At 32.7% G+C, this 26,809-nt stretch overlaps 1 protein-coding gene across 1 annotated transcript in view; it reads right to left on the bottom strand.

Annotated features, from left to right (window-relative positions):
- LOC110093945 (kinesin-like protein KIN-7E, chloroplastic) overlaps positions 1–26,809 on the bottom strand; it is a 70,878-nt gene that overhangs the window by 26,491 nt on the left and 17,578 nt on the right. The window contains exons 5-10 of the mRNA XM_020819014.2: positions 23,156–23,223; positions 7,957–8,019; positions 7,649–7,753; positions 4,308–4,412; positions 4,024–4,131; positions 3,806–3,946 (exon numbers count right to left, since the gene is read on the bottom strand). Coding sequence (XP_020674673.2) covers positions 3,806–3,946; positions 4,024–4,131; positions 4,308–4,412; positions 7,649–7,753; positions 7,957–8,019; positions 23,156–23,223 — 590 coding nt within the window. The remainder of the gene's footprint in view (positions 1–3,805; positions 3,947–4,023; positions 4,132–4,307; positions 4,413–7,648; positions 7,754–7,956; positions 8,020–23,155; positions 23,224–26,809) is intronic.

Genomic DNA, 26,809 nt, shown 5'->3' with positions numbered 1-26,809 from the left:
CCTATGTTGGGCTTTACATTTTAGCAACTTAATTTTGGTTTAAGTTGATATTTTATTAGAAGATTGGGGCTTACATCCCAACAACGCTTGTTGGAGGAATTGCCCGGAGGATGAGGCCTTATAGGGTGATTTGGAATCAACTCATGCCTCGGACCCTAAGACTAAGGTGAGGACTACCGACAGGTAGTGCCTCGAACCTAGATCTAACGAGTGCAAAGAGGGACTTACAAGCTACACCTCACAAGAGGCATATCCCGCCCGACCTCTGGATTTATTGTCCCGCCTGGAAGGGACTACCAGCTAAACTCCCCCTAATCGCTTTTAAAATCATGTTATTCGGTCTCAATGCAAATGTAGAGTGGTAGAGTTGTTTTTATTTAGAAGATAGGGCTTATAGCTTGGCTTTGAGGCCAATATGCCTAATTATGTGAGTATGCAAATGTTGACTCATAAAGAAAAAGACTTTTGTTATATAATTCTTTCTATATGCAACACATTTAGGCTATGCATGATTGTTTTAATTTTTAGAAAACTTAGCTCCTTGAAGGGAGCCATGCAAGACCTTTTTACTTATTAGAAAATTATGGAGCCGAAGACCCCTTATTAATTTCATGACCGTTACAGAGAATTATCCAATGTTCATTAAAGCAGTGAATTGTGAAGGAGAATACAAGGATAAACATTTTATTGCCAATTTGATTAAAGAGGTGATAGTCATGATTTGGACTTCAAATGTTGTGCAGGTTATTACAGATAATGCACCGGTGTGTAGAGCTGCAGGATTATTGGTGGAGCAAACTTATCCCCATATATTTTGGACACCCTGTGTTGTGCACACTTTAAATCTTGCTCTAAAAAATATTTGTGCAGCAAAGAATACAGAGGCTAATGAAATCATCTATGTTGAATGTCATTGGATAACAGTGGTTGCAGATGATGTTGTTCTAATCAGAAATTTTATTATGAACCATTCTATGAGACTTTCAATGTTTAATGATTTCTCCCACTTGAAAATGCTAGCTGTTGCTGAAACTCGTTTTGCCTCTGTAATAATCATGTTGAGAAGATTCAAACAAATTAAAAAAGCTCTTCAATCTATGGTGATTAGTGAGAAATGGTCTTGTTATCGAGAAGATAATGTTGGGAAGGCAATGTATGTTAAAGAAAAAGTCTTAGATGATTTGTGGTGGGATAATGTAGATTACATTTTGGCTTTCATTGATCCAATTTATGATATGTTGAGAGAGGCTGACACAGATAAATCATGTCTACATTTGATTTATGAGATGTGGGACTCTATGTTAGCAAAAGTGAATGAAATTATATACTATTCTTGAAGATAGGTGGAGCAAAAGCAACACACCTTTGCATTGTTTGGCTCATTCATATATTTATATTTATCTTTTAAATTAAGTTAAATTTCTTGGTAAATGAACATATAATTTTATATGATTTGTATTATTTAAAGGTATTCAAGTAAAGAATGGCTTCAAGAAAACCCTCAACGTGTCTCACCACAAAAAGATTTAAAAGTTTCAAATATGAGAAAGATATGCCTGAAAATATATTTTCCAAATGAGGATGAGAGAAGAAAAATTAATATATAACTTGCAAAGTTCTTTGGATATTTAGAGGATTTTGGTGATCAAAAATCTTTGGTTGATAGATGGAGGATGGATCCAAAAATGTGGTGGGAAGCTTCAGCACCGTTTCTTCAAACAATAGCAATAAAACTTCTTGGTCAAGTATCATCCTTTTCATGTTGTGAGAGAAATTGGAGCACATACTCATTTATTCAATCAATGAAGAGGAATAAAATAACTCTACAACGTGCTGAAGATTTAGTTTATGTGCATACAAATCCTCGTCTTCTATCAAGGAAAACCCCACTTTATATAACAGGTGATAACAAGATGTGGGATGTTGCTGGAGAAGGGTTCGAGTGCCTTGATGATATGGGATTATTAGAGGTTGCAAATCTTTCTCTAGATGAATCAGAGTTGGAAGCAATGATATTCAATGATGATGATATTGAAGGCCAAAGACCAACATCTGAATCTAATTTTATCATTCCCTCTATTGAGTAGTTAGACCTTCATGTTGTATTAAATGATTTTTTGCTTATATTTTTGTGTTTGTACTAGACATTTTGTACTAAACATCTTTATGTTATAAGCTAAACAAGTTATCATGAAATTGATTTATTATTACATGACATTTTTACAATAATGTCACCTTAATTTTTATATATTATATTAAAAATTTATTATGCCGTGTTCACGTCGCACCCGTGTCCTATATTTTTAAAAAAATGTCGTGTCTCGTGTCCGTGTTGTGTCGTGTCCGTGTCGCCTTCCGACGACCCAGTTAGGAGAGTATAGGTATTAGATTTGACTTGTGTTAAGAAAGGTAGGGGTAGACCTAAAAAGACTTGGTTAGAAAATATTAGGAATGACCTTTCTTTATTAGATTTAAACGAGAATTTGGCTTTTAATAGGACACAATGGAGAAAAAGGATTCATGTAGCTGACCCCACGTAGTGGGATAAAGGCTTGATGTTGTTGTTGTTGTTGGTTATTAATTTATTAGACTTTAATTTAATTAAAATTCTTTAATCACATTAATTAATCATTTGTATTTTTATTAATTATTTTTTAGTCAATTAATTGATAAAGCTCTCAAAGATTTTAGAAAATTCAATAGCCTCCCAGACAAATTCGCTGTCTCGCGGCATAATTTCAGCAGCATCTCGACATTCCCTCCCCGTAAGGAGAGGTCGAAAGGGCACCTTCCCTTTCTAGTATGCCCAGTCGGATTGAATTCGAAGATTGAGGACTTCAGGGTATGAATCAACCCCAGTATAGGTTTTCTGATCCTATAACGAAAGGAACTTGATAATTCGGCATTTTCCTAACTCTTGATACTGGAAAGTTAGAACGATTTAGCCTGTATCAGAAAAATAAAAAGAAAATTCTTGATTCTTAATATGGAAGAGTTGGAATAGTCCAACCTGTATTAAAGTGACGTTGATACCAAGGGGCAGAGCTTAAAAGCATGATATGACACATCGAATGTATTGATCCTTAATAATGAGGAAGAGAATGAAAATAAGAAATTTCATATCAGTTACATTTTTCATGTAATAGTTTTACTTGCTATTTCAGAATCAATACTTCGTACAGATAATTAACAACATTTATTGAATTTAAATCTACTGCAAGTTATTCATGTTTTGAATGCTAATGAAAAAGACGAATTTATATTGCATTTTAATCTCTTTCTTTGTATATTGAACTTTATGTCAAAATAATTCATTGCGCTGAGTTTTAGCTCTTTCTATGTATACTATGATTTCAAGTAAAAGAAAAGAGCATGTGAAATAGAGGACAAGAAAATAGTTTTTCTTTGTAAAATAACATTTTGAGTATTATAGAAGATGTGTATGCTGTGAAGTAGAGACTTTTGATACGTATGAATTTCTATTTAATGTATTTTAAAAGCTCTATATTTGAATTGATGATTTTATTTATGCTTCCATTTAATCCTATGATGGCGTTATTAGATGTTGATTGTCACGTAGATTAGAGGAGGATTGAGTTAGACAACTTTTCATTCATCCGATTCCAAATAGTTAAATCAGGAGGGGTGTTGGGTGAGAATTATCTTTGTCCAAATCTTTCACTCAGTTATGTTTGGGGTGTGACACAATTTGAGGGAAAGTCACGTGATAAAGAATAAACCTCTAATGAGCGATCCATCTAACCATATTTCTTTAGAGTTGATATGACTTGCTTTGGACACAAACCTGAAGCTTCAGACTAACAATGTCTTCCTGATCATAGGAACAGTGCTTCTCCATCATGCCACACTTTAACTGTTGCAGTTCTTCTTTCAAGCAAGAGATCTCCCTTTGATATTTCTTTATTAAAGATTTCTCGTCCATTATCTACAAAAATATCGAGCAAGGTAACTCAAAGACATAATTACATGGAAGCAAAATGGAAAATTCAACCAGGACAAAACCTTATTTTGAGAAGCTTTAATCTCAACATGCTTGCTTCTGTGGGCAAACTTCAAGGTGTTATGAGTCTCTTCACTATTGCTAGAAGCCGGTGTAACTGTACAAATAAGCTAATATAGTGCGAAGGGAAAAAACAGAGAATAAGCATATAAGAAAGAAAATTTACCTTTTAAAATCAGTGTCAATGCTAAGTAGGTAAAATAATTTCATAAAACCAACACTAACTCAGCAAGAATGACAATGCAACCATTAAAACAAGAAAGCATATAGATGTATCAGAACTTACAGATATTCTTCCATGCCCGCTAAGAGAGGACTGAAGCAAGCGTGTGAGCTTTGAATCTCTATAAGGAATGTGTGTAGCCTTGTCATCAGTTAATTTCGAGATCACCTGATGGTGGAATAACATAGAATGCATTAGCAAACAACCCAATTTTTTTCAGAAATAAAACCAAGACAACCGTGTTTATTCCAGCAACAATGGCCGATTAGGATGTAAAACCCAAAATAATTATCAGGTATTGTTACACTCTACAGTACGGTATAGTGATACTGTGGGGTGTTACATAGGATTAAGCAGCTAAAGCAAAGTAGCATTTAACTGTTAAAATAAAAATATGCTGAACAAATATGAGCAGTTACTTTTTTGCCGCACAAAGCATATTCCAAGTTTCCAGAAAGTATATATCTCATTATTATGTAATACAGAGCTAAATCTTTCAAGATACGAACAACCACAAAAGACAATGACGAAAGTGTAACTGTCCATCAGCATATAAAAGCACAACGCATCAAAAATTCATATAAAATGCTAATATATATAACGAACTACATCATGATTACGTATTATATTTCTTAATAAATCTAATAAATTGATGTGATGCCAGATAGGCAGCAGAATTGTAAATTAAACAGAAAAAAGAGAGGAAAAGGAGAGAGAAGGGAAGTAAATAAAATACAACTTCAATCCTACCAATATTTGTTGACCTCCATGTCTGCCCCACAACTCAACTGGATAAGACTATATGACAAGGACAGAAAACAAATGCAACACTACATAAAGACTAATTCAAGATGTCCCACTCGCAACCAAAAAGTACTAAATCGTCACTCATTTTTCAATATGAACCATGCCACGTGATCAGAATATCAAATACCCAGAAAAAATAATGCATCACCAAATTCAGTGCAGGAGAAAAAGTTTAAAATTTTAACCGCACACAGTATGGCAAATAAAACGTTTGAAACAAGTCAAAAACATGAAATTTGACGAACAAGAGTTAACACACATGTCACTATAAAGAATATATATATATAACATATATAAAAATATATGTTTAGCACAATTAATGTCATATTATATAAGAAAATCCATACCCGAACCACAAGCGACCCAATCCTTTTTTATATAAAAAAAAATCTAACTTAAAAAACTCTCTCACTTTTTGACCCTCGAACTACCTCAGCCACTCTCTCTCCCTCAATTCCTCTGCCTCTCCCTCAGTTATTAAGTCCCCAAAGCACATACTTCTATGCTCGCACTCTCATCTCCTTACTCTAGCGATGACTATTCAACTTGCAAGTAGCCTCCTTTAAATGACCTCTATAGTCATTAATTTCTCTGTTGTAGAAACTAAATTACAACTTTGATAAGCAAACGAACACAAAATCGCAACTCATCTCCATTATCTGCTCAACGAACATCCTGTTCATGTCTCCTCCTCTGACTCAGCAACTACGAACCCAACTTACGATGACCAATTTGACAAATTACCTGTCCTCATCAATTCCACATAAATTTCTGCAACTCAGATGAATTTCTCTCGCAACCCAAGCCACCAAGGAAAATTCCATCAACTTTGCTAGCTCGTCAACTTTAGCAACAAGTCAATTCGTCGATTATCCCATCAAACTATGAAATCCACCTCCGGTCAGTAAATCCTCTCACCTGCAGAAATCCTAAAAATAATAATATCCTTAAAGTAAAATAGATGAAGATGCCCGAAAATTTGGTGGGAGAAAACAAAAGAAAAATCTACAACAAAAAATACATAACGAAAATAAGAAGTAAATTCTACAACAAAAAAATACAGAGCAAAACGCACAAGGAAGATGAAATAAGATGACAAATAGCGCAAACGTTAAAAAAAAAAAAAAAGAATTGGTAATCTTTTCACTACAAATCTTCTTTGCAAGTCTTCCTTCACCTTCTCTATACCGGCCCTTATCAAACACACCATCGACTTAATCTTCTTCTTCGACCTCCCAGCAAAGTATTTGGAAGAGTCAATATTTTTTAATAAAAGGACTAAATCCAAGGTTCAAATTTAATACAACTAACATAATCATCCTCATGATCAGAACTTCGATGAAATGTACTGAACCTCAGCCCATGATCAAAGTTAACCTTCTAAACAACAACAAAAAATTTGGTTTTTCTAAACCAAAAATTAGATTATGATGGATTTTATTAAAAAAATACTTTTAGGAATATTTGAAATTAAATATAAGTTTTATGAATATCTAGAGGAAACATAAATAGGAAAATTTAAAAAACTATGTTAAAATTCAGCAAAAGAAAAACAAATATAAATGACTCAAAACAATCACATTTTATATTATTTTTGGAATTTTAGGGCCTTTTAGGACCGTTGTTCTGCGATCAACTTTACAACATTAAAAAACAGAGATTTTTTGCTTTAATTTTGTGGAACACTTGCATGAAAACTGTGATTATGATCATGAATCTTTTACAACGCGTATTAGTATAACTAAGATTTCAAAACATGATTCATAGCCCTGAAAGTAAGAACCAAGTTGAAATCCAAAGAGTAGTCACATCTTTAAATTTCCCCAATGTCTCATTCTTTATATGAAGTATTGTCCACGTACAAAATTATTTTAAAACATGTAGACTTCAAGCTTAAAAATTAAGTGGCAAAAGAAGTGTCACCTAAAATTTCAGTTGATTATGCAAGAAGTTTAATGCAAATAAAATAAAAAACACTCGAGATATGAGCCAAAAACTTCCCTAAAGCATTTGTAGGGCCAAATAAACTCTTTTTTCAATGTATTTGCAGTCAAAACAAGTCATTTCATGATCTACAAGCTTTGAAATTTGAGTAAAAAAATTTTAAAATCCAAGTTTTTGGACATCCAAATGTCCGACAACTATCAAAACTAATGGGGGAAGATTTAAGCCAATTGATCTAAGGGTGCTAAATCAGTACATTTCATAGAAAAGTTAAAAATGCCCCATTTAAATCCATAAATAGGCTATGTTTTTACAATGGTTTAAAACTATGCAATAGCAAGCACGCCTCAAAGGCCACTTCAATGTAATTTTAAAAAAAAGAGCATGAGGCGCATACCTCAACTTGGCTCGATGAGGCATACTAAGGCATGTCTCAATAAAAAATGGGCTAAAAGCTTTTTATTATTTTAAAAATTAATTGTGCAGGCATTTCTTATTATTATTTATGGCCACCTTTTATCTGCCAGCACCAGACAACCATTTAAACTGGATTCAAATTAAGTGCAAATGCAAAAATTGAATTCTAAGGAATGAAACTGAACCCAATCGAAGCAACAATATTCAAGAAAACAAATTTAAGGATTGTGCCTTACAGTCCCAAGGGTAAGTAAACTTTTGTTTATGTATGAACCTTCTTTCCGTCTCAAGCCCGTGGTTTCAGCCTTCGAACTTTCTGAACCTGCAAGATCAATCAAATTCTGCAAAAAAAAAACAAAATGAATATATATTAATAGTATTAAATAAACCAAACATAGATCAATCAAACTCTGCGAAAAAACAAAAATTAAATAAATTAATAGTATTAAATAAACCAAATATAGATCAAAGCGTAAATTTAAAAGAAAACACATAATGAATGAGTTCTATAACACCAAGTATTGACACAAGAATATAAAATTACCAGTTGAGACAGTGTAACATCTTCATCCCCACTATTTTCATCAGAAGGGCTGCTCTCAATTGTCTGCAGAAATTCATAATAAATCTAAATAAAGCAAAATAACTCAAATAATAACTGTGCAAGAACAATAATCCAATTATAAATTATGTCGAAATAATTTGGCAAATAAACATTGAGTGCTTCGTTAAAAAAACATTCTTTACAAAATTAAGAATCTATTCATACGCTATATTAAACAAGCCATGCAAAATGGAAAATATACCAGAGGATAAACTTCAAACTAAAAAATCCCACAACAATTCAACATGGAAAAGAGCTAATAATTGCATAGAAAATTAATCAAAAGAAGAATTTTCAAGCTCAATTGAAATATATATATATATATATATGAACTATGCCTATTAGAATGACAAAACAACAATTAGCCTTCAAGTTAAAAAACACTTAAATATGTTGGCAGAATCCTAAATGTATTTTCATTGGGCAACCACAAGCCAGCATCCAAGTGCAAGCATGTATGTGTGCATGTGTCAATTCAAGGGCATGTAAGTGGTTACATACAAAAACACCTATTTCGCTTGCATTTATTTATAAATTATATGCAAAACAATCACGTAGGCTGCTAACAATCAAGATTGTTCTAAAATGAAATGAATTTTAATCAAACTGCCCAGATTACGCGTAATCAGTTTTAGGTCCTGAGATGGTGTATGTCATTACAAAGAAGGCATGTGCATGGCTCTTTGAACACGAAATGGATTGTCCTCATTTCCAATGGGAAATCAAAAGATGATATATCCATATTGATGTTGATGGATAAGCCATAAATAGAGGGCTTAGTAATAGATTCTGAGTCATGATTAAACACTAGAAAGATTGCCCCTACATCTAAATACCAATATGCAGGGTGGGTACAAATGCCCAGATGAAGGCTTGATGGGAATTTTGTTAAGGCTTTTTAAATGGATGTTGTGCTTCATCAGAAAGGAAGAATCATTGATTGCCTTAGATTGGACAGTTTTCCAAGAATTCCTGTAAAACCAAGCACATTATTTTTACTAATTTCAAATTTTGGCCAACCTCTCAAATTGAAAGTAGCCACTACCTCTCTATCTAGATCATCAATAGTTAAAAGTTATGGTGGAAATAAATGTAACTGAAAAAATCTGAAAGGAAAACATGGCTGGACTTAGAGAATTTTGGCAGCATTCAAAGATTCAAGTTTGAGAATATGCCTTCCTTTTTCTCTCATTGTATAAAGTATAGGCTTTCAAGTTCAGAATGCTCAACTATCCCCATTGATTTGAAACAAGCTAGGAAGAAAGCTGATGAAATTAGTGATGTGAGGGTATTGAGAGTGGAGCAGAGATTGACTATGATGTTAAAAGGTGGCCATAAATAATTTCCATGGCACCAACCGATACTATTGATTATGATGTTAAAACGTTGGAGATAAATAATGAAAACCATACTCTGTGCTCAGTTCAAGTTAATGGCAATGCCCCCTGGTGGATTCAAGTTCTCTTAAGGAAGGAAAATTCTTCAGAGAATGAAGATGTTAATAATATGACTACATATATCTATGATAAATATCAATATTATATTATTGCTCAAATTTGAAATGTGATCTCTAATATGGAGCTTGATATTGTTGCTAAAAATGCATTTGCTTCTTTTATGGCATCAAGCCATCAAATTCTCAATATCAAATACTAGCTCCCAACATCAATACAACAAAGGGTAAGGACGTGATGACAGAATTGGATCTTGATGTTGAAGTTAAATTCTACTAAATCAACCAATGTAGGATGGATCTAGTGGCATTTTCCCTCTTCAGTTGATGCTAGCCACTCCTAATGATGTGGAGGGTGGCAGGAATCCAATTCTAAACATTCTTTCAATTTTGAAAATAGGGATACAATCGATGAGAAGCCTATTGACAAATGATTCAAAATTGTATTCTTTAAATCTAGTGGAAATCAAGAAAAAGCTTTTCTTTTCTCTGCCAATGTCACTACAAAACAAGTTAGACCCAATGATTTGGCATTTTGGGCTTGGACAAGAGCATTTAAAACTTCAGTGGTAGGTAATTCTGTCACCGAGGAGATGGATTTTTCAATTTTCAAATATTATAAAAATTAGCCTAAAGTTTGGAATTAGTTGTAAAGTGTAGAAGGCTGATGTTATGCATTAAATCTAATTATCGATTATGCAACCATCTTAATATTTTAATGTCACTCCCTATCTCCTAACATACTGCATTGAGGACTGCTCCGAAACGTTGAAGCAAGTTTGCTTCTATTATTTTTTACTTTAATTGTATTTCATTTCTCTCTCGAATTTATTGTTCATGCAACCATATCAAATTCAATAATTGCTCTCACTTCAGTAATTGAACTATAATTGACTTAATCCAATGACTAGAGTACATAGAAAGTCAGAAGTAGTATACAATGATGAAAGCAACAACCACTTTAGAATATCAATTTAAACTAATGGAATGGAAGCTATTCACTTAGAAAAAAAATTTTAAAAAGGACTGACAATACAAAAAGCCAAATCTCAGTAGCCAAGCTGGCACACCAACTTGCTCTAATTGCCTATTAAAAAGGATTAATCTAAACAAATAGCTTAGTGGCAAATTAAGCGTGAAAAATCCTTTGATTTGCTTCTCTGTTGTTTATACAACCCATTCTCCCCTCCATGATGTAAAATCCGATAACGACGATCGTAGATCGTCGCACGCATTTCTATGCGTCGCGACGAAACTTAAGTGAAAATTCAAATTTAACGGATTTCGACGGAAGTATTTTTATAAAATTCTACGTAAAATTTTGAACGATTTAATATATAAACCTATACTTAATTTTGTTTATTTTGGGAATTATAAAATTTAGAAGTTTAAAAATACCAAAACTACCCCTAACCTTTTCTTATGCCGGACTTATTTAAGTAAGGGTATATGGGTCAATTGGCAATCCCCTTTCTCTCTAATATAATAATCGAACCCCTTTTCCCTCATTTTTGCATGGTACGAGCGGAAGAAGCAAAGGAGCGAACGGCTAGAGGCGGACGGGCAAGGCTCTGTCGGCGATTTTCCGGCAAGAAAATTAGTGTAAATCGAAGAGGACGATGAGGGGAATCTTTAGGTATGTTTTATTTGAAATGAATCTCTCTCAATCTCAAGTTATTTGGAGACAATTTTTTTAGGGCTTTCAAAATTTCGTTTTCTTTCAAAATTTCTTTACGAAATCTTAAAGGAAGATTAGGGAAATATTTTATAGATGAAAATGAGTTTTCTTTGAGAATTTTTTGAAATCAAAGATTTAGGGATTTTACCTAAAATTGAATTTCTATAAAGTAGTTTTACAAAAAACATTTCTAAAGGCCTTAGAAATGTTTTTAAAAGAAAATTTTGAGTTTTTGTTAGAAATTTCATTTTTCAATTAATTTAATCCAAAAATAATTAAGTTAATTATTAACATATGTTTAGGGATAATTTTGACATATTAATTTTATGAAATTGAAAATTTACCATTTTAATAAATCCAAAAATTAAGGTTAAATAATATGAATTTTATTAATCGTCGTAAGAAATAATTAAGGGTAAACAAAGGATTTAAACAATTAGGAATTAGATTAAACCTTAAAAAAGATTGATTTGTGACACGTCTTTTTATGTGATTATTTAGGTTGTGATCCTTAAGGTGAACGAGATGTGTCAAAGCTACACTAAGGAAAGTACTGTGCTTGGGTGCAAGTAGGTACTCATATTATTTGTAAGAATTTCATATTTATGTTCTGTTCTTTTATTCAATGCAAATAGTTGGAACTTTTCAAGTTATATGATTTTCAAATTTTATTTCTGGCACATAATAAGTTCAAGTCTTTTATTTTATGATATTAGTAAGCTTTCATATTATGTTTAGATTCAAGATTTTCATGTTTAAACAAATAATTTTTTATTTACAATTATTCTCATTACGCATATAATTGACTGAACATAAATTATAAATTATAATATGAAACTGTCCATGATGATGCGAAGTGCCCAAATGGTAAAGAGGCTTGAAAGAACCAAATGGTAAAAGGGTTCGAAAGAGACAGATGGTAAAAGAGGCTCGTTAGAGCCAATGGTAAAGGAATGGTCAAATGATATGAAAATGTGCATTTGATCAGTATAAAATTTATGGGCACCTCCGAGACGGGTGATATAATAGACATTATGCATAATATGATTTATATATATTTTCTACGAAATATGAAAGTTGATGTCTGAGAAAAAATATTAAGTGAAAAGTTTAAGATTGAGGAAAGTTTATGAAAATGTTTCTTATAAATAATGTTATGAACTTATGCAAGTTTGACCGTCGTTTAATGTTTTATTATGAAATGATGCTTTATTTTGGTTTTATGCAAATGTTTATGAAAAATATGAATTAACTGCTAAGCGAGTAAGCTCGCCCCTGCTTGTGAGACTATTTTTTTCAGGAGAACCATCTGGAAAGTAATGGCAACGAGACGAAAGTACACCTACCATCGTAGAAGACCTCAAGAATAAAAGTTTTATGTTTCATGTTATGAGTTTGAGTTGGTAGTTTGTATCTGAGAAGTTTGTTAGAGTTTATAATAATTTTGATGTTTATGTTTTTAGTTATTATGGTTTTGAAGAAACAATCTGGAAAACTTTCGGTTGATGTTTTTAGTGACTCTTTCTTATTGTTTGTGGATGATGTTCATGTTCAATTATAAAAATTAAATGAAATTGATTATGGTTTATATCTGTTTTTTGTACGACCGACTATTCCCGCCCCGTTATTTCGGGCTAGCCGGGCTGAGTTGTGACAAGAGTGGTATCAAAGTAAAGGTTTAATAATGATCAATAAAAAAACTTATAGGAGAATTGTATGTGTCTTAGAATGTGTAGGAAATGTGAAATTTATGAATTATTCGTCATATGATTGTTGTGTTTTATTTTAGGAATATGGATTCTGAGCAGAATGTCACTGATGGCATTAATAGTGAGGAAGGGAAGGAGCTATCAGAAGTAGCAGAACCTCAAAGGAATAAAAATAACAACACTATGAAGTCATTCGCTCAGATGATGGAAGCAATGACTCAGATAATAAAGATCTCCCAAACTCAGACCAGTAGCAGTGAAAATCGTTCTATAGACAAGAGCTTGAAGTTATTTCAAGCTATTAAGTCTCCGTTGTTTTCAAGTGGTGGACCTATAGAGGCTGAAGATTGGCTAATGCGGATAAAGAAAATTCTGGAGGGCATGTCTTGCCCAGAGGATAGGAGAGTGACACTTGCTGCTTATGCCTTTGCTAGTGAGGCAGAAAGGTGGTGGCACAATCAGTTGCAAGAAACTTTTGGAGGGCGACCCAGTAATCAAGTCTCCTAGGAAGAGTTCGTGAAAGTATTCAGAGGCTGGTATGTGCCTATGTCAGTCAGGAGACAGATGCAGGATAGGTTCAACAGATTGGTTATGGGCAACGTTTTAAAAGGCGAAATCGGGAATCGAGGCGTTTTGGCTAAGCGAGGCGAGGCGTAAGCCTCGAGGCGGATCGAGGCGTAAGCCTCAGCACCGAGCATATACCGCTCAGTACTGAGTGGTACTGGGTCGGAATTGAGCGGTACTAGCTCGGAATTGTGTGGTACTGGCTCGATACCGAGCATGTACTGAGCAATATCGAGCATGTACCTAGTGATACTGGCTTGGTACCGAGCATGTACCGCTCAGTACCGAGCCGAGCTAATACTTCTATCGGCACTTAAGCTCATGGAGCTGAGTAAGATTTTTCTTTATGGATTATAAATTTTGCCTTTTAACTGCGCTCGTGTAGATACGAGCCATGTAATTAAAAATCCCCAAGAAAGCAAGTAGGTTTTATTGCAAGCCTACATCAATAATTATTTATTAATATCTTATAATTATATATTAATAATATATATTTAATTTATATTAACTAGGCAATTCTCACAGCCAATAATTATTTATATTTAATAATATATTATTTACTAATTAGTCAATTAATTTATGCTACTAAATAATGCTTTTTTATGTACTGTTTGGATATACTATTAAGTATTTAGATAATTTTGCCTTAATTATTATATTTAAAATGTCCATTATTATTAATTAATAGTTAAATCCAATTATATCATATAGCCTGTTCGTACTATGTTTGCCTTTCATCTTTCTCTTTTCGTTCCTTGTTGTTCGGCTTCGTGCTTCAATAGAGGTGTTTAGAGATTACACACTGGTCATCGCATTTTTCTTTGCGCTCCTTTGAAGGTGTTGTGGCTGTTCCGATTGCATCCTTCGACAACCTTTCCCTCCAGTTTCGGCTGGCTATTAAGGTAACCTTTCCCCTTTCGAGCGCTGCCTCTGTGGGATGCGCCTTCATAGAGTTCTTTTGAGCCTCAGTGGTAATTGAAGGCGTACGCCCTCTGTGGAAAAAGGCGATTAAGCCTCGGCCGCAGTAGCGTTCGAAGTTTAAGCCTCAGTTAGCCCGAACTCCGCCTCTTAAAAATTCGAGGCGTGCCTCGAGGCTAGTCCACCCAAACGCCAATCTTTTTTAATCGTGGTGCTCTGGGAAATCCGATCTGTTTCCAGTATGAGGCAGAGTCACAATTGTTGTTCAGAAATGCCCCACACCTTGATATACGAAGATTTGCCCCCAACAGCTGACCACCCACGATCGTATCGTCAACCGACTTCTGAACATGTGACTAAAAGAGCATAATTAAGACAACCCCTCATTTCTTTTGGAATTTGAAATTATTATTCTACTTTTTCGAATATGTGAGCCAAGAACGAGATATGATTATGAAATTTTATCACCTAATGATTATATGAGGAGTCCTATTTATTATATCACCTCCCAGAAGGAATTTTTCTGTAAAATCAAGAAAAATACTGACCATCAAGTTAAAGTGGCATTTGCGGAATAGTAGCCAATATTTAACATAGTTCATCGTAATATCGACGAAATTAATTTATTAAATTCTACCACGATAATTGTAAAAAGTGCTTTGATTCGAAGATCCGATATAAAGGAATTCTCATATACATAAATTCAAAACGAAGCGAATAAATTTAAAGCTCTCAAAAAAATGTGCCTAACGAAATTGTTTACTAAAATAAAAAAATCCAATCCAAATGTCTAAATCTGCCTCTCCCAAGCCCTTAAGAAAAAATTATAGAGGAGGAGTGGTTACCCTTATACTATCATTAATTTTCCCTCCACATTTCCCATAAATCCCTAAGGGATCCGAAAAACATTTTGACCCCCCTCTTGTGATTTAGTCGTGCAGAACCGTGGTGTAAAATAGACCATTCAGAGGAGCGGCGAACAAGAGAAGGTATCGTGCGGCTTGGTATGCTTCGACCCAGGAAGTGCAGCGCCGCCGGCAGTTTTGTTGCCATTGAAGCATCTTGAGGGAAAATTGAATGAGAAAGTCCAAGAAAGAAAGAGAAGGTAAGTTCTAAAATTATCCCAAAAATTCCTCCAATTTTGTCTTATTATTTCTTTGGGTTTAAAATTTTAGGGTTTGCATCTAAAAATCCAAAAATTGTACAAGAAAAGACGATAGGGATACCAAGTTAGGAGAATAATTTCTAAAACATGGAATTTCTAATTTTTTCCCAAGAGAAATTTAGATTTGAAAATGTATGGTTTCTTCAATGTTTTTTTTTTTCCTTCAAACATGCTTTCACTATTAATAACATTAGAAAGCTTTCTTATGGAAGTAAATTATATTTTTGTTGAAAATATTTTTCAGTTCCGACAAATAAACTTTTCCTAATCATAAAAAATCATTAAGTGTATTAATTTCAAATCAGGAACAAATAGGAAGGATTTTATAGTGATGAGAATTAGGGGTTTGTAACAAATTCAAAAAATACATTGAATCTATATTATAGATACATAAGTGTATGGAGGTAATTCTAATGAAATAATATATTATGAAATAATAAAAAGAAGGTATATAATAAATTAGAGTCTGTGAATGAAAATCCGAATCCTACATTGAAGTAATGTTAAGCAAAGTTGTGAAAACCGAAACCGGACAAATACCGGAAGAGGAAGATGGTTCAAGTTTCGACCGGTCCGACGTCGAAGGCCGGATGATGTAATAAATACTAATATATTAAAAATTTATAACATTAATAAGACATAGATTACGTAAATTTTAACATCAATATAATATAATTCTTAAGAATTTTATAAAGTCTTAGTATAATTTTTAATTAGATATATCTGCTCAATATAATTAAATTTAAATTACCAAATGCATGAAATCCCCTATATTGATAATTTATAATTATTATTTAGTAAAAATATTTAATTAAATTTGTACTCTAATATATTAATTTATTGAACCTATTAACAATCCACCATAAAAAATTAATTATAATTAAAATTCCCTAATATATATCATTTATAATTACTTAATTACCAATGAAGATTCCTGAGTCAAATTATACATTGTCTAACTATAACAAATTAAAATTTTTAATAATGAATATATAAATTTAAAATATTAAATTTAAAAATGTGAATTTAAAATGTCCTAATAAGAATAATATCTAATATAATATATTAAATTTAATTATTATTGAATTTATAGATATATCAAGCATATCCAAACAAAATTTATAATACCCAAAAATTTTAAAAAAATTTGTCACGCCATAACTTTAAGTCTCAATATTTCGTTTACGTTCCACCAGCCCAAATTTGTGGCCCAACAAACTCAAGTCAATGGCCCAATAAAGCTCAAGCTCACATTTAAGCTCACATAGCATTCATGTACTCTTTTTTAGTCCCATATCATGAAGGAGTGAGAGATAGTTGGCTTTTGGCTCTATATATAGTTCTCTCTTTTCTAACAAAACTTGTTCCATGAGATGACAACCATATATTATGGTATCAAAAATCTCATTATTTAATAAAAAAATTATTTTTAAAAAATGTAATGAAGTAAAATATATTATTTATATTTTATTTATCATTAAATTTTTTTTTTATTGAAACCGGCCGGTTCTTTCGAACCCGGACCGGTTCACCGGTTGAACCGCCGGTTCAGGCCAGTTCTCTGCGAAGCCGGTTTTTGAACTGGACCGGATCGGACAACTGGCCGGTTCACGGTTGAACCGGTTGAACCGGCCGGTCCGGTCCAGTTTTTAAAACCTGGATTTTAAGTAATTTTGCAATGTTAAAGAGGCTAATTTAGGTAATTTAAGAAAACTTATGTGTAGGTTCTTATGAATTAGGGATTCTCTAAGAAAATATGTGACTGAAGTATGTGACATGAAATGTTAGGCTTTTTTTGGATATTGAAAGTGATAGAGGAAAGATTTTGATAGGGCAAATGACGAATTGAACACAACGGTGAAGTAGGTAAAATGTGGTTATTTTAATTTTAGAAAATTCTTCTTTTTCCAAATGATAGCATGTTCTTATAATATCATATGATTAACCTAGTTTTTAAAAGCAATTGTACCTCTCTTATATAAATTAGCATGTTCTTAAATGTCTTGTATCTTACTCTTGTGAATAACCAAGTATACATTTTCGAATACATAATGCAAATGCGTTTTTCTCACGTCATAATTATAGATAATACAAAGCTCAAGTCTCCTTTCATATGTAATCATGAAAAAAAATATATATATGAGCATTATAACATATGCATGAATGACGTATTAATATCCCTTTATGGATAAATATATAATGATTGAATGTGTATGTTTGATGCGGAGTATTGATGATAAAAGGACTTTTCGAAGACAATAGTAAAAGGGCTCCTCGGAGCAAATGGTAAAGGAATTGCCAATTAAAAGTGTACCTGATCAGTACAAAATAAAATGATACTTCCATAACGGGTGAATAAGATTATATTATTATATTATAAGTATAAGAAGCATCAAATGAATCATGAAAATGTATAATGAAAAAAGGTTGCAAGCTTAAGCAAAGAAAGAGAATATATAGGATGACTTAGAAGCATGTGTACTCTAATTAATATATCATGACATGTTGATTGTTCTTTCACTTATAAATATTGGCATACATGCACTCTTTGCATTGCTTCTGAATTTTAACTGAATAGCATCTTACCTACTGAGTTGTGACTCACACAACTTATGGAATATTTGTAGGAGAACCTATTAATCGTTAATGACGGATAGACAGCTGTATATTTACCATATTAGGGAGATGATGGGTGACAGGTTCCTTTTTGGTATTTTAATATTTTGTATTAGATGGATACGCCGAATAGCATGTGTTAGGTAAATTTTTGGACATCCATCTACGTAATAAACCTTTATGTACATGTTGATCTTTTTGAAGGAAAGAAAAAAATTGAAATCTTCAGTGATTCTTTCTCTATATTTGGATATGTTTTATATATATTACTTGAAATATTTTTAAATTTTATCGTCTAACTTTTGTTAACGCCTCGCCTATGCAAGCTTATTAGGTCGCGTCGTGACAAAAGTGATATCAAAGCCAAAGGTTTTAACGTATTGATCAATATGAAAGAGCCAATAGAATGATTTTATAGATTAGATAAGGTATAGGATGCATATATTATAAACTACTTAATTTATTTTACTGTGTTATCTCTGAGGACCATGGATCCTGAAAATGATGTCACTGATAAAAATACGAGAGAAATTAGGAGGGAGCTACCAGCCGTAGCAGAGCCTCCTAGTGGTAGCATCAATGCTACAATGGAATCATTTACTCAAATGATGATTGCAATAACTCAGATGATCAATAACACCCAGACCCAGGTCGGTGGTAGTGCGAGTACTCCTATGAATAAAAACTTGAAGTTATTCCAAGAAATGAAGTCTCTTTTGTTCACAAGTGGTGGACTCATAGAGGGTGAAGATTAGCTGATGAGAATAGAGAATATTTTGGAGGGTGTCTTGCGATTTTGGAGGGTATGAAAAATTCTCATCAGTCAATCTTCTGCCTCTATGAGTCCATCACTTATGAACAAATGTGGTTTCATATCTTGAAACAGCTTCAAGTATTTATCCATGAAAGTACTCTCACTACCACCGACCTGAGTCTAGGAGTTCTTGATCATCTAGGTCATTGCAGTTATCATTTAAGTAAAATGTTACATTATAGCTTTGATGCTACTATTCAGAGACTCTGCTACGGCTAGTAGTTTCCTCCTAATTTCTCCCGTATTATCATCAGTGGCAGCATGTTCAGAATCCATGGCCTTGAGGGATAACACAATAAAATATATTATGTAGTTTATAACATATGTATCTTATACCTTCTCTAACATATACAATAATTCTATTGTCTCTTTTATATTGATTAATATGTTAAAACATTTGGCTATGATATCACTCTTGTCACGACCTGGCCCGACAAGCTCGCATAGGCGAGACAGGAACAAAAGTTTAAAGGATAAAATTCAAAACATTTCAAGTAATATATTTAAAGCAAATCCAAACATAGAGAAAGAGCCACTAAAGATTTTAAGTAAATATTTTTTCTTTTTTTTATATTCTAAAATCAACATGTACATAAAAGTTCATTACATAAATAGATATCCAAAAGTCTACTTATTACATGCTATCTTGCGCATCCATCTAAATACAAAATATCAAAATACCAAAAAAAGAAACCTATCACCCGTCGTCTCCCTACGACGGTAAGTATATGACTGTATATTCGTCATTAACGATAAACAAGTTCTCCTAAAAATTTTTCATAATTTGGGTGAGTCACAACTCAGTAGGTAAAATGTTATTCAATTAAATTCAGTAGCAAGATAAAGAGTACAACATGCATGCCAATACTTCTAATTAAAAGAACAAAAAACTTGTCATGATATATTAACTAGAGTACGTACGTCTCTAAGTCATTCTTTATGTTCTCTTTCTTTGCATAAATCTGAAACATTTTACCTTATACATTTTCATGATTCATTTGATACTTTTTATGCTTATAACATAATAACATATTCTTATAAACCCGTCTCAGAAGTATCATTTTGTTTTATACTGATCAGGCAGGTACACTTTCAATTGGTCATTTCTTTATCATTTTCTTCAAAGAGCACTTTACATTTGCTCCGAAGAGCTTTTTAACGTTTGATATTCTGCATCAACATACACATTTAATCATTCAATATGTATTCATAGAGGGATATTAACATATTATTCGTACATATATTATAATACTCCTATATTTTTCTACATGAATATTTATTAAAGGAGACATAAGCTTTGTAAACTATCCACAATGATCATATGATGAAGACACAATTGGCAACATTATATTTAAAGGCATACTAGGTTGTACAAATGAGCAAGATACATGATATTTAAGAACATGCTAAGCTATCTATATGAGAAATGTACATTTGCATTTAAAAGCATGCTAGGCTAATCACATGATATCAAAAAAAGCATGCTAACATTTGAAAAGAGAAGAATTATCTGAAAAAGAATCACATTTTACTTACCTCAACGTTGTGTAAAACTCGTCGTTTTTCCTATCGAGACCTAAAAAAAATATATAACATTGATTGTCACATGCTTCCGTCACATATTTCCTTAATCCCTAATTTATAAAAACCTAAATATATGTTTCGTTAAAATCATTTCAAAATTAATTTAATTTACTTTTTATTTTCTGATTAACTCAAAATTCTAATTTTCGGATACCTTTTTATTCATTTCATGATATATGCACGTAAAAACCTCCCCAACACTTAATTAGTATTTAAAATATAATTATTTTCGAATTTTTTAAATTACAAATTAGAAAAATAAAAATTTGTGCAAAACCCCTAATTTTCACCATTAAAACTCTTCCTAGGTCTATTTGAAACAATAATACTTAAGAATTTTTCATGATTAGAAAAACCTTAATTTTTAGAACTTGAAAATTGATCATAAAATTTTAATTAAATTCCACAAGAAGCCTTCTAATATCTGAATAGGGATCACTTTTAATAAAGCCCTTTGAAAGAAAAAGGAAATTGGAAGAAATCCTAATTTTGAAATCTTACCAGAATTTGGGAAAAGTTTATTTTTTGTGATTAAAATCATTTCCCTAACACCCCTATCACTTTCATTTAAAAATTTCCAAGTTTTTAGCAAAACCCTAAAATCTCTCCTAAAGAAATCAACAAGGAGAATGATAAATCCCTTAGGTAAAACATACCTTAAGCTTCCCCTAATCTTCCTCTTGAATTTCCCCCAAGGAGGCCGCCGGAAAACCGCCGTTGCCGCCGCCACCGCCAAAGCTCCAAGCCGACGCCTCCCCTCTCTAGTTCGTTCGCCCCCTTTCAGTTTCAGCCGAACTCAAGAAAGGACTAAATATTTCGGTCCTTTGAGGCTTTAAGGGAAATGGGAGAATAATTGACGCATGTACCCTTAGGCCTAAAACCCCTCTTAAGAGTCATGAGGGATATCAAGATAATTTATACTTAAGAAAACATTCGTCGATTTTTAACTTTAAATCCGAGTGAAATTAGATATATGTTCTTTATATTAAAATGAGAGGATAAAACAGCAGTTCTCTTGTTTTCACCTTGAGGACAAGGTGATTCTTTGGGAGGGCGGTATTGATATGTCGGTTCCCCAGAAACCGACTTAACCTCAGCTGGCCCAGATGGAGCCGGCACTTGTATACAGGAGGCAGGTCAAACAGCCTCCTTCCTACACCGCCTAAGGGAGGGGCCTACGCCCAATTTGTTTGGATTTAAATAATTAAAAAGATTTGATATCTTTTGAATTAATTAAATGTTATCTTATATTAGAAAAGTTGATTTAATTAATTAAATACTATCTTATATTAGGAAGTTTTTAAAGGTGGAGAGGGCTATTTAAAGGGCATGAGGGGTTAGGGCAATGCATGCTTTGATTATTGTCTTCTTGTAGTCTCGTTGGCGTTTTGGGCTCTAAACTCTTGTCTAAAGATTTGGGAGAGACGATCCTCCTCTCGAATAGAGGATCAATTGTATCTTTTCTTCTAGCTTATTTTGCTTTGAGTATTTAATCAAGTTCTATTATTTTCTTGGTTGTTTCATCTCCGATCTTGGGTATTCTCGTTGTTTTTTACCAATTTCGCATTAGGGTTGCTTGCGAACTCAAGTAGATCTGATAGGATTACTTGCGAACTCAAGTACTTCCTATCAGATAAACAAAACTACAACGCATTTGGGAAAAGCACTTTGGTCGGCAGAGCAAGATCAACGAAGACATGGGGCAGGCCAAATTTAGAGATGGAGACAAGAAAAGAGAGATTCAAAGGGAAATAAAATAAAATTGTGTTATTAGCTCCGTTTACTTTCTTTAGGCAGAGAGACAGAGGGAAGAAGAGAGAGAGAGAAGAGATAGTAGGAGAGGTACAAGAATTGGAGGGAGCATATTCTGGGACATCAAGGAAAGGATTTATGAGGGTGTGCAAAGAAATGAAACGGTGAACAGGGATTTTTTTAAAATTTAAATCACAAATTATAGAGGTACAATATTCCCCAACCAACCAACATTTAATACATTACCCGCACCAGATGACCCATTCTATCGTGAAGTATTCATATATGGGAAAGCCGTTGACCCTCTCGTTTTCTAAAAAGGGGGCATATGTGCCATAAAAAAAAAACTTTTCAACCTGAGATTACATGAATGCAATCAATTTTCATCACATGCTCAGTAGCACAAACTCACCAGGCCTAAGTTGTTTTATCTACATGCTTTAATGATGCAGTCCTCAAAAATTCTTTCAGCAAACATTCTTCAGTATATTAACATACGTTCTCCCAGGCTGACTCAATGCAAAACAACCACCTTATAAACTATAAAATTCACGATCTGCACACCAGCACAGATATTTGAAAGTTTAAATTTGCAGGTCATATTCCAATGATTGATGACTAGCAAGAGTGAAAGGCATTAATTAATATTCTGAAGAGATGCATCCAGGGAAATACATGGGGGAGTTTTCATAAAATTAAAGTTGATTAAACAAATTTCATCAACATCACAAGAAATGTAAGGAAACCAGAGAACAAAAACATGGAAAGAACAGAGTTCTTTGGTCAACTGCGATTGTAACGTGCCGAAAAAACTTCTTAAATAGACAAGCCTAGCAACAAGACAGACGCACCTTTGTTCAATCAAAAATAAAAACAAGGATATTACCAAGGTGAAGATAGTATGGCTGCGACTGCTAAGCAGATTAAAGTTATTTGACCCAACATGTCGGTGCTCTGCAATCATAAGTATAAATCAGAGGCTGAAAAAAACCAAAAATGATTCGAGAGCTTAAAAATTAATCATTACAATAAAGATGATGGATAACCAGATAAGCATCTTGGGTAATCAAGAGATATTTCTATAAAAATAAATCCAGCCTTGCTTCACTAAAACAAACTACCATGATTCATTGAAATTAACGGTGCAGATTCTGCCATTTTCACAATCATCCAGAGCAGGATACCACACTATTTAGTGCCAAAAGTATTTGAAGTACATTAGTGCTAACCACCAAAAAAGACCCATCACTTGCACCAATCACCCTTCCCGTAGCTCAATAAAGAAAAAATAATACCATTTTGCAGCAATACCTAAACGTTACACTGGTCGGAATTTTAAGGACATGATCATATATCCATGTTGGAGGCATTCAGGAAAAACAAAGAATAGTCGGAGCAATTTAAAACAAAAGTTGAGAGAACTAAGTTCAAGCATTTCTTGAAAGAAAACGGATGAAAGAGAGCTCAATTTTTTAGAGCATACCTCATAAATGTGAGTAGATTTGCTAGGCAGAGATTGGAACTCACCAAAAGATTTGCTTTGCATATGATAATTAATAATAGTAAAATAATATGAAGTTAATATGAGAATTAAATATATTAAAAGTATATAGGGTAATCAATAACTAATATATTAGGATCATTAGTCAATGTTCGGTTAGGCTAACCAATTGATTGAAACTAAAAATTAATGATTAAACTAAACTTATTAATAATTAACAAATATAAATTTAAAATTTTAATATAATTAGGATAAGTTAATTAGGGAATAAAATGGGTTTAATATAACTAAATAAATTAAGTAGGATTAAAATGGAGAATGTAAGAACCGGGCCGTCCAGTTCAACTGGAACAGACCTCTATTAATAGCCGCATGAGCACAGGAGCATATCAACGGGCGCGGGAAGGGCTAGCGAGGTAGGATCATGGGTCTAAGTGGAGAATCACATACGGGAGTGAGAGGCAGCGACTCTTCGTCTGAGATAAGTTTGTTTCGCTCGCCCCATTTACACCGCATGAATAGAAGAGGCTTTGAGCGAGAGGAAGTTGATTGAGAGGAAGAAGAAGAAGCGCTAACATGTGGCAAATAGAGAAAGAAAGAGAGAGAGCACGAGCGTGGACGAGACGAGCAGATGAAAAGGCTAGAACTCGAAGGAACTTTCAAGAGTAAGAGGTAAGTTTTCCAATTTATTAAAATTTTATCTAAATCTAGATTATAATTTAATTATATGCATATATTTAGAAAGAGAAAAAACTTAATATTTAAATATGATTTTAATTAGATAATTAATTAGTTAAATATTATGAATCTAATTAAATAAGAATAGATAATATATGAATATATATGCTGAAGAGAGAAAATTTATATTTTCGTAATATTAAATTAAAATATCTTAATATAGAATTTATTTGATAATAATTATTATTATTATTATTATCAAATAAAATTATAAGATTAATAGAAAATATTAGATAGAGCGCATGTTTGAGTATTTTGAAATGAGTAGATTAAAAATATTTTATTTTTCTTTGATAGAAATAAGAGTATATTTTATTAGTTACTTAAATGAATTTATTTATTAAATATGGTACGTTAATTTTAGAAATTAATAAAATTATGATTTTCTATATTTAAATAATAAAGTGGAGAGAACAAACTCAATTATTTAAAAATAAGAACTATTTAAATATATTTAATAAACTTATGAAACTATGTACTATTATAGGTGATGGAAGTCGAGAACAAAGATAAAAAGAGCAAAATCTATTTAAATCAAGGTGAGTATTCATGTTTCTTTTATTATAATAATGACTTTGTTTTCTATTCAATCACATGCTTTGAAAGATAATGACTTCTTATGAAGTCTTTTTTTTTTTAGCTAGATCATGTTTTGTCATTTTCATATACAAATGATTGATCATGTTGAACTGAGAGATTTGAATTTTAAATCATAAAGATGTCATCTATCTTATGACATGATGTTTATTATATAAATAAATATGAAATGATGTGAAGAATGTAAATGATTTGATTTATGTAGAATGATTGCATTTACATGTTGAATGATGGAGCACATCTGATGCGAACATCCAACCGTCCATGTATATTCGAGGAGCTGAAGATCGATAGTCATCATCGTCCCACGTTATCTTAAATTTTATTTGTAATTTTTTTTATTATGAATTTTTCATTTTTCCCCACTTAAGAGGGTCGTCTTATGTAAGCCCTAGGGGCATATGTGTCTTGTTTTAGTTTCTTAGGCTTATATATAGAGGCCCTTGCTTGTGTAATATAATGATGGATTATTAATAAAAAAAAAATTTGAGCCTTTGTCTTGATATTTATGTGAGTTCTAGAGAGGAAAAGTCCTATGGGAGGACAACTTTGTTTCCACCAGCCGCAGGATGGATCCGGGCTCGTGGATTGAAGTCCCTCGGGGAGGGCAACGTAGTATCCACCAGCCGCAGGAAGAGTCCGGGCTCGTGATTTGTATCTTTTTTTTTTTTGTTCTCCGTCCTCTCATCTCTAGTCTCCACCATTCACCATCCGATTTTATTTTATTTCAATTGATTTTCGCTAATTTTTTTCTTTTGGATCAAACATCAACCCCTCCACCTCCATAGCCGGCCGACCACCTCACCCCTAGCCTCTTCCCTCCACAAATTTTGAATTTTGAATTCAAAATAGCATCTTTATTACCATTTTAAATTACTATATTGTTAACTTGAAAAGTTCCTAATTGGAATTCAAAGATATTTGAATTTCAAATCCTTTCCAAATTAACAAATATACTTTTGGAAGCCTTCCTCTAATTCCTCTAAATCTGAAATCAATTTCATATTTAATATCAAATCTCATTTACTGCCTTGGGCCACATACATCATATGTGAACATCTCTCCCACTCCTCCTTTGGTCGCCCCCCTTTTCCCTCACATATTAATTAATTCCCCTCAATTAATGCTCTCAATCAAATCCATTTCCCTCTAAAATTTATTCTTTCCTAAATTAAGTTGTTCTAATTTTGGTAAGTTTTCGAATTCAAATTAAAACGAATTTGAAATTTTAAATTCTTTCCTAAATCATTTAGCTTAATTTTGGAAAGTCTTCCTTCAATTAAGGACTGGGTAAATCAGAAATTAATTAGGAATCAATTTAAATTCCACATTCATTGAACATGGACAACCTATCCCCTTTCCCTCTCTCTTTGGCCGACCCCTTCCCTCCCTTTTTCCAATTAATTTGAAATTTCTAAATTCACATACCCCCCCCCCCCTTCATTCTACATCAACACCTCCTTATTATATTAGGTGAGGACACTATGTACCCGTACACGTAAATGTAAAACGTTATCGAAAAGGAAAAAAGAAATAAAAAATGAGTACCTTGGTTCCAACGGTTGTATTATTTACAAGAATGGATAAAGATATGAATAAAGATAAGGATAAAAATATGATATATGCATAACATTGAAAATCTTGAAATTAAATGAATAAGCAAAATTACTTTACGCATTGAAATGATCATGTATATTGTCCAAG

This window comes from Dendrobium catenatum, unplaced genomic scaffold, assembly GCF_001605985.2.
Source record: "Dendrobium catenatum unplaced genomic scaffold, ASM160598v2 original_scaffold_68491, whole genome shotgun sequence".
Taxonomy (NCBI): Eukaryota; Viridiplantae; Streptophyta; class Magnoliopsida; order Asparagales; family Orchidaceae; genus Dendrobium; species Dendrobium catenatum.
Note: the sequence above shows the minus strand (reverse complement) of the source record. Positions and strands in the feature narration are given on the sequence as shown.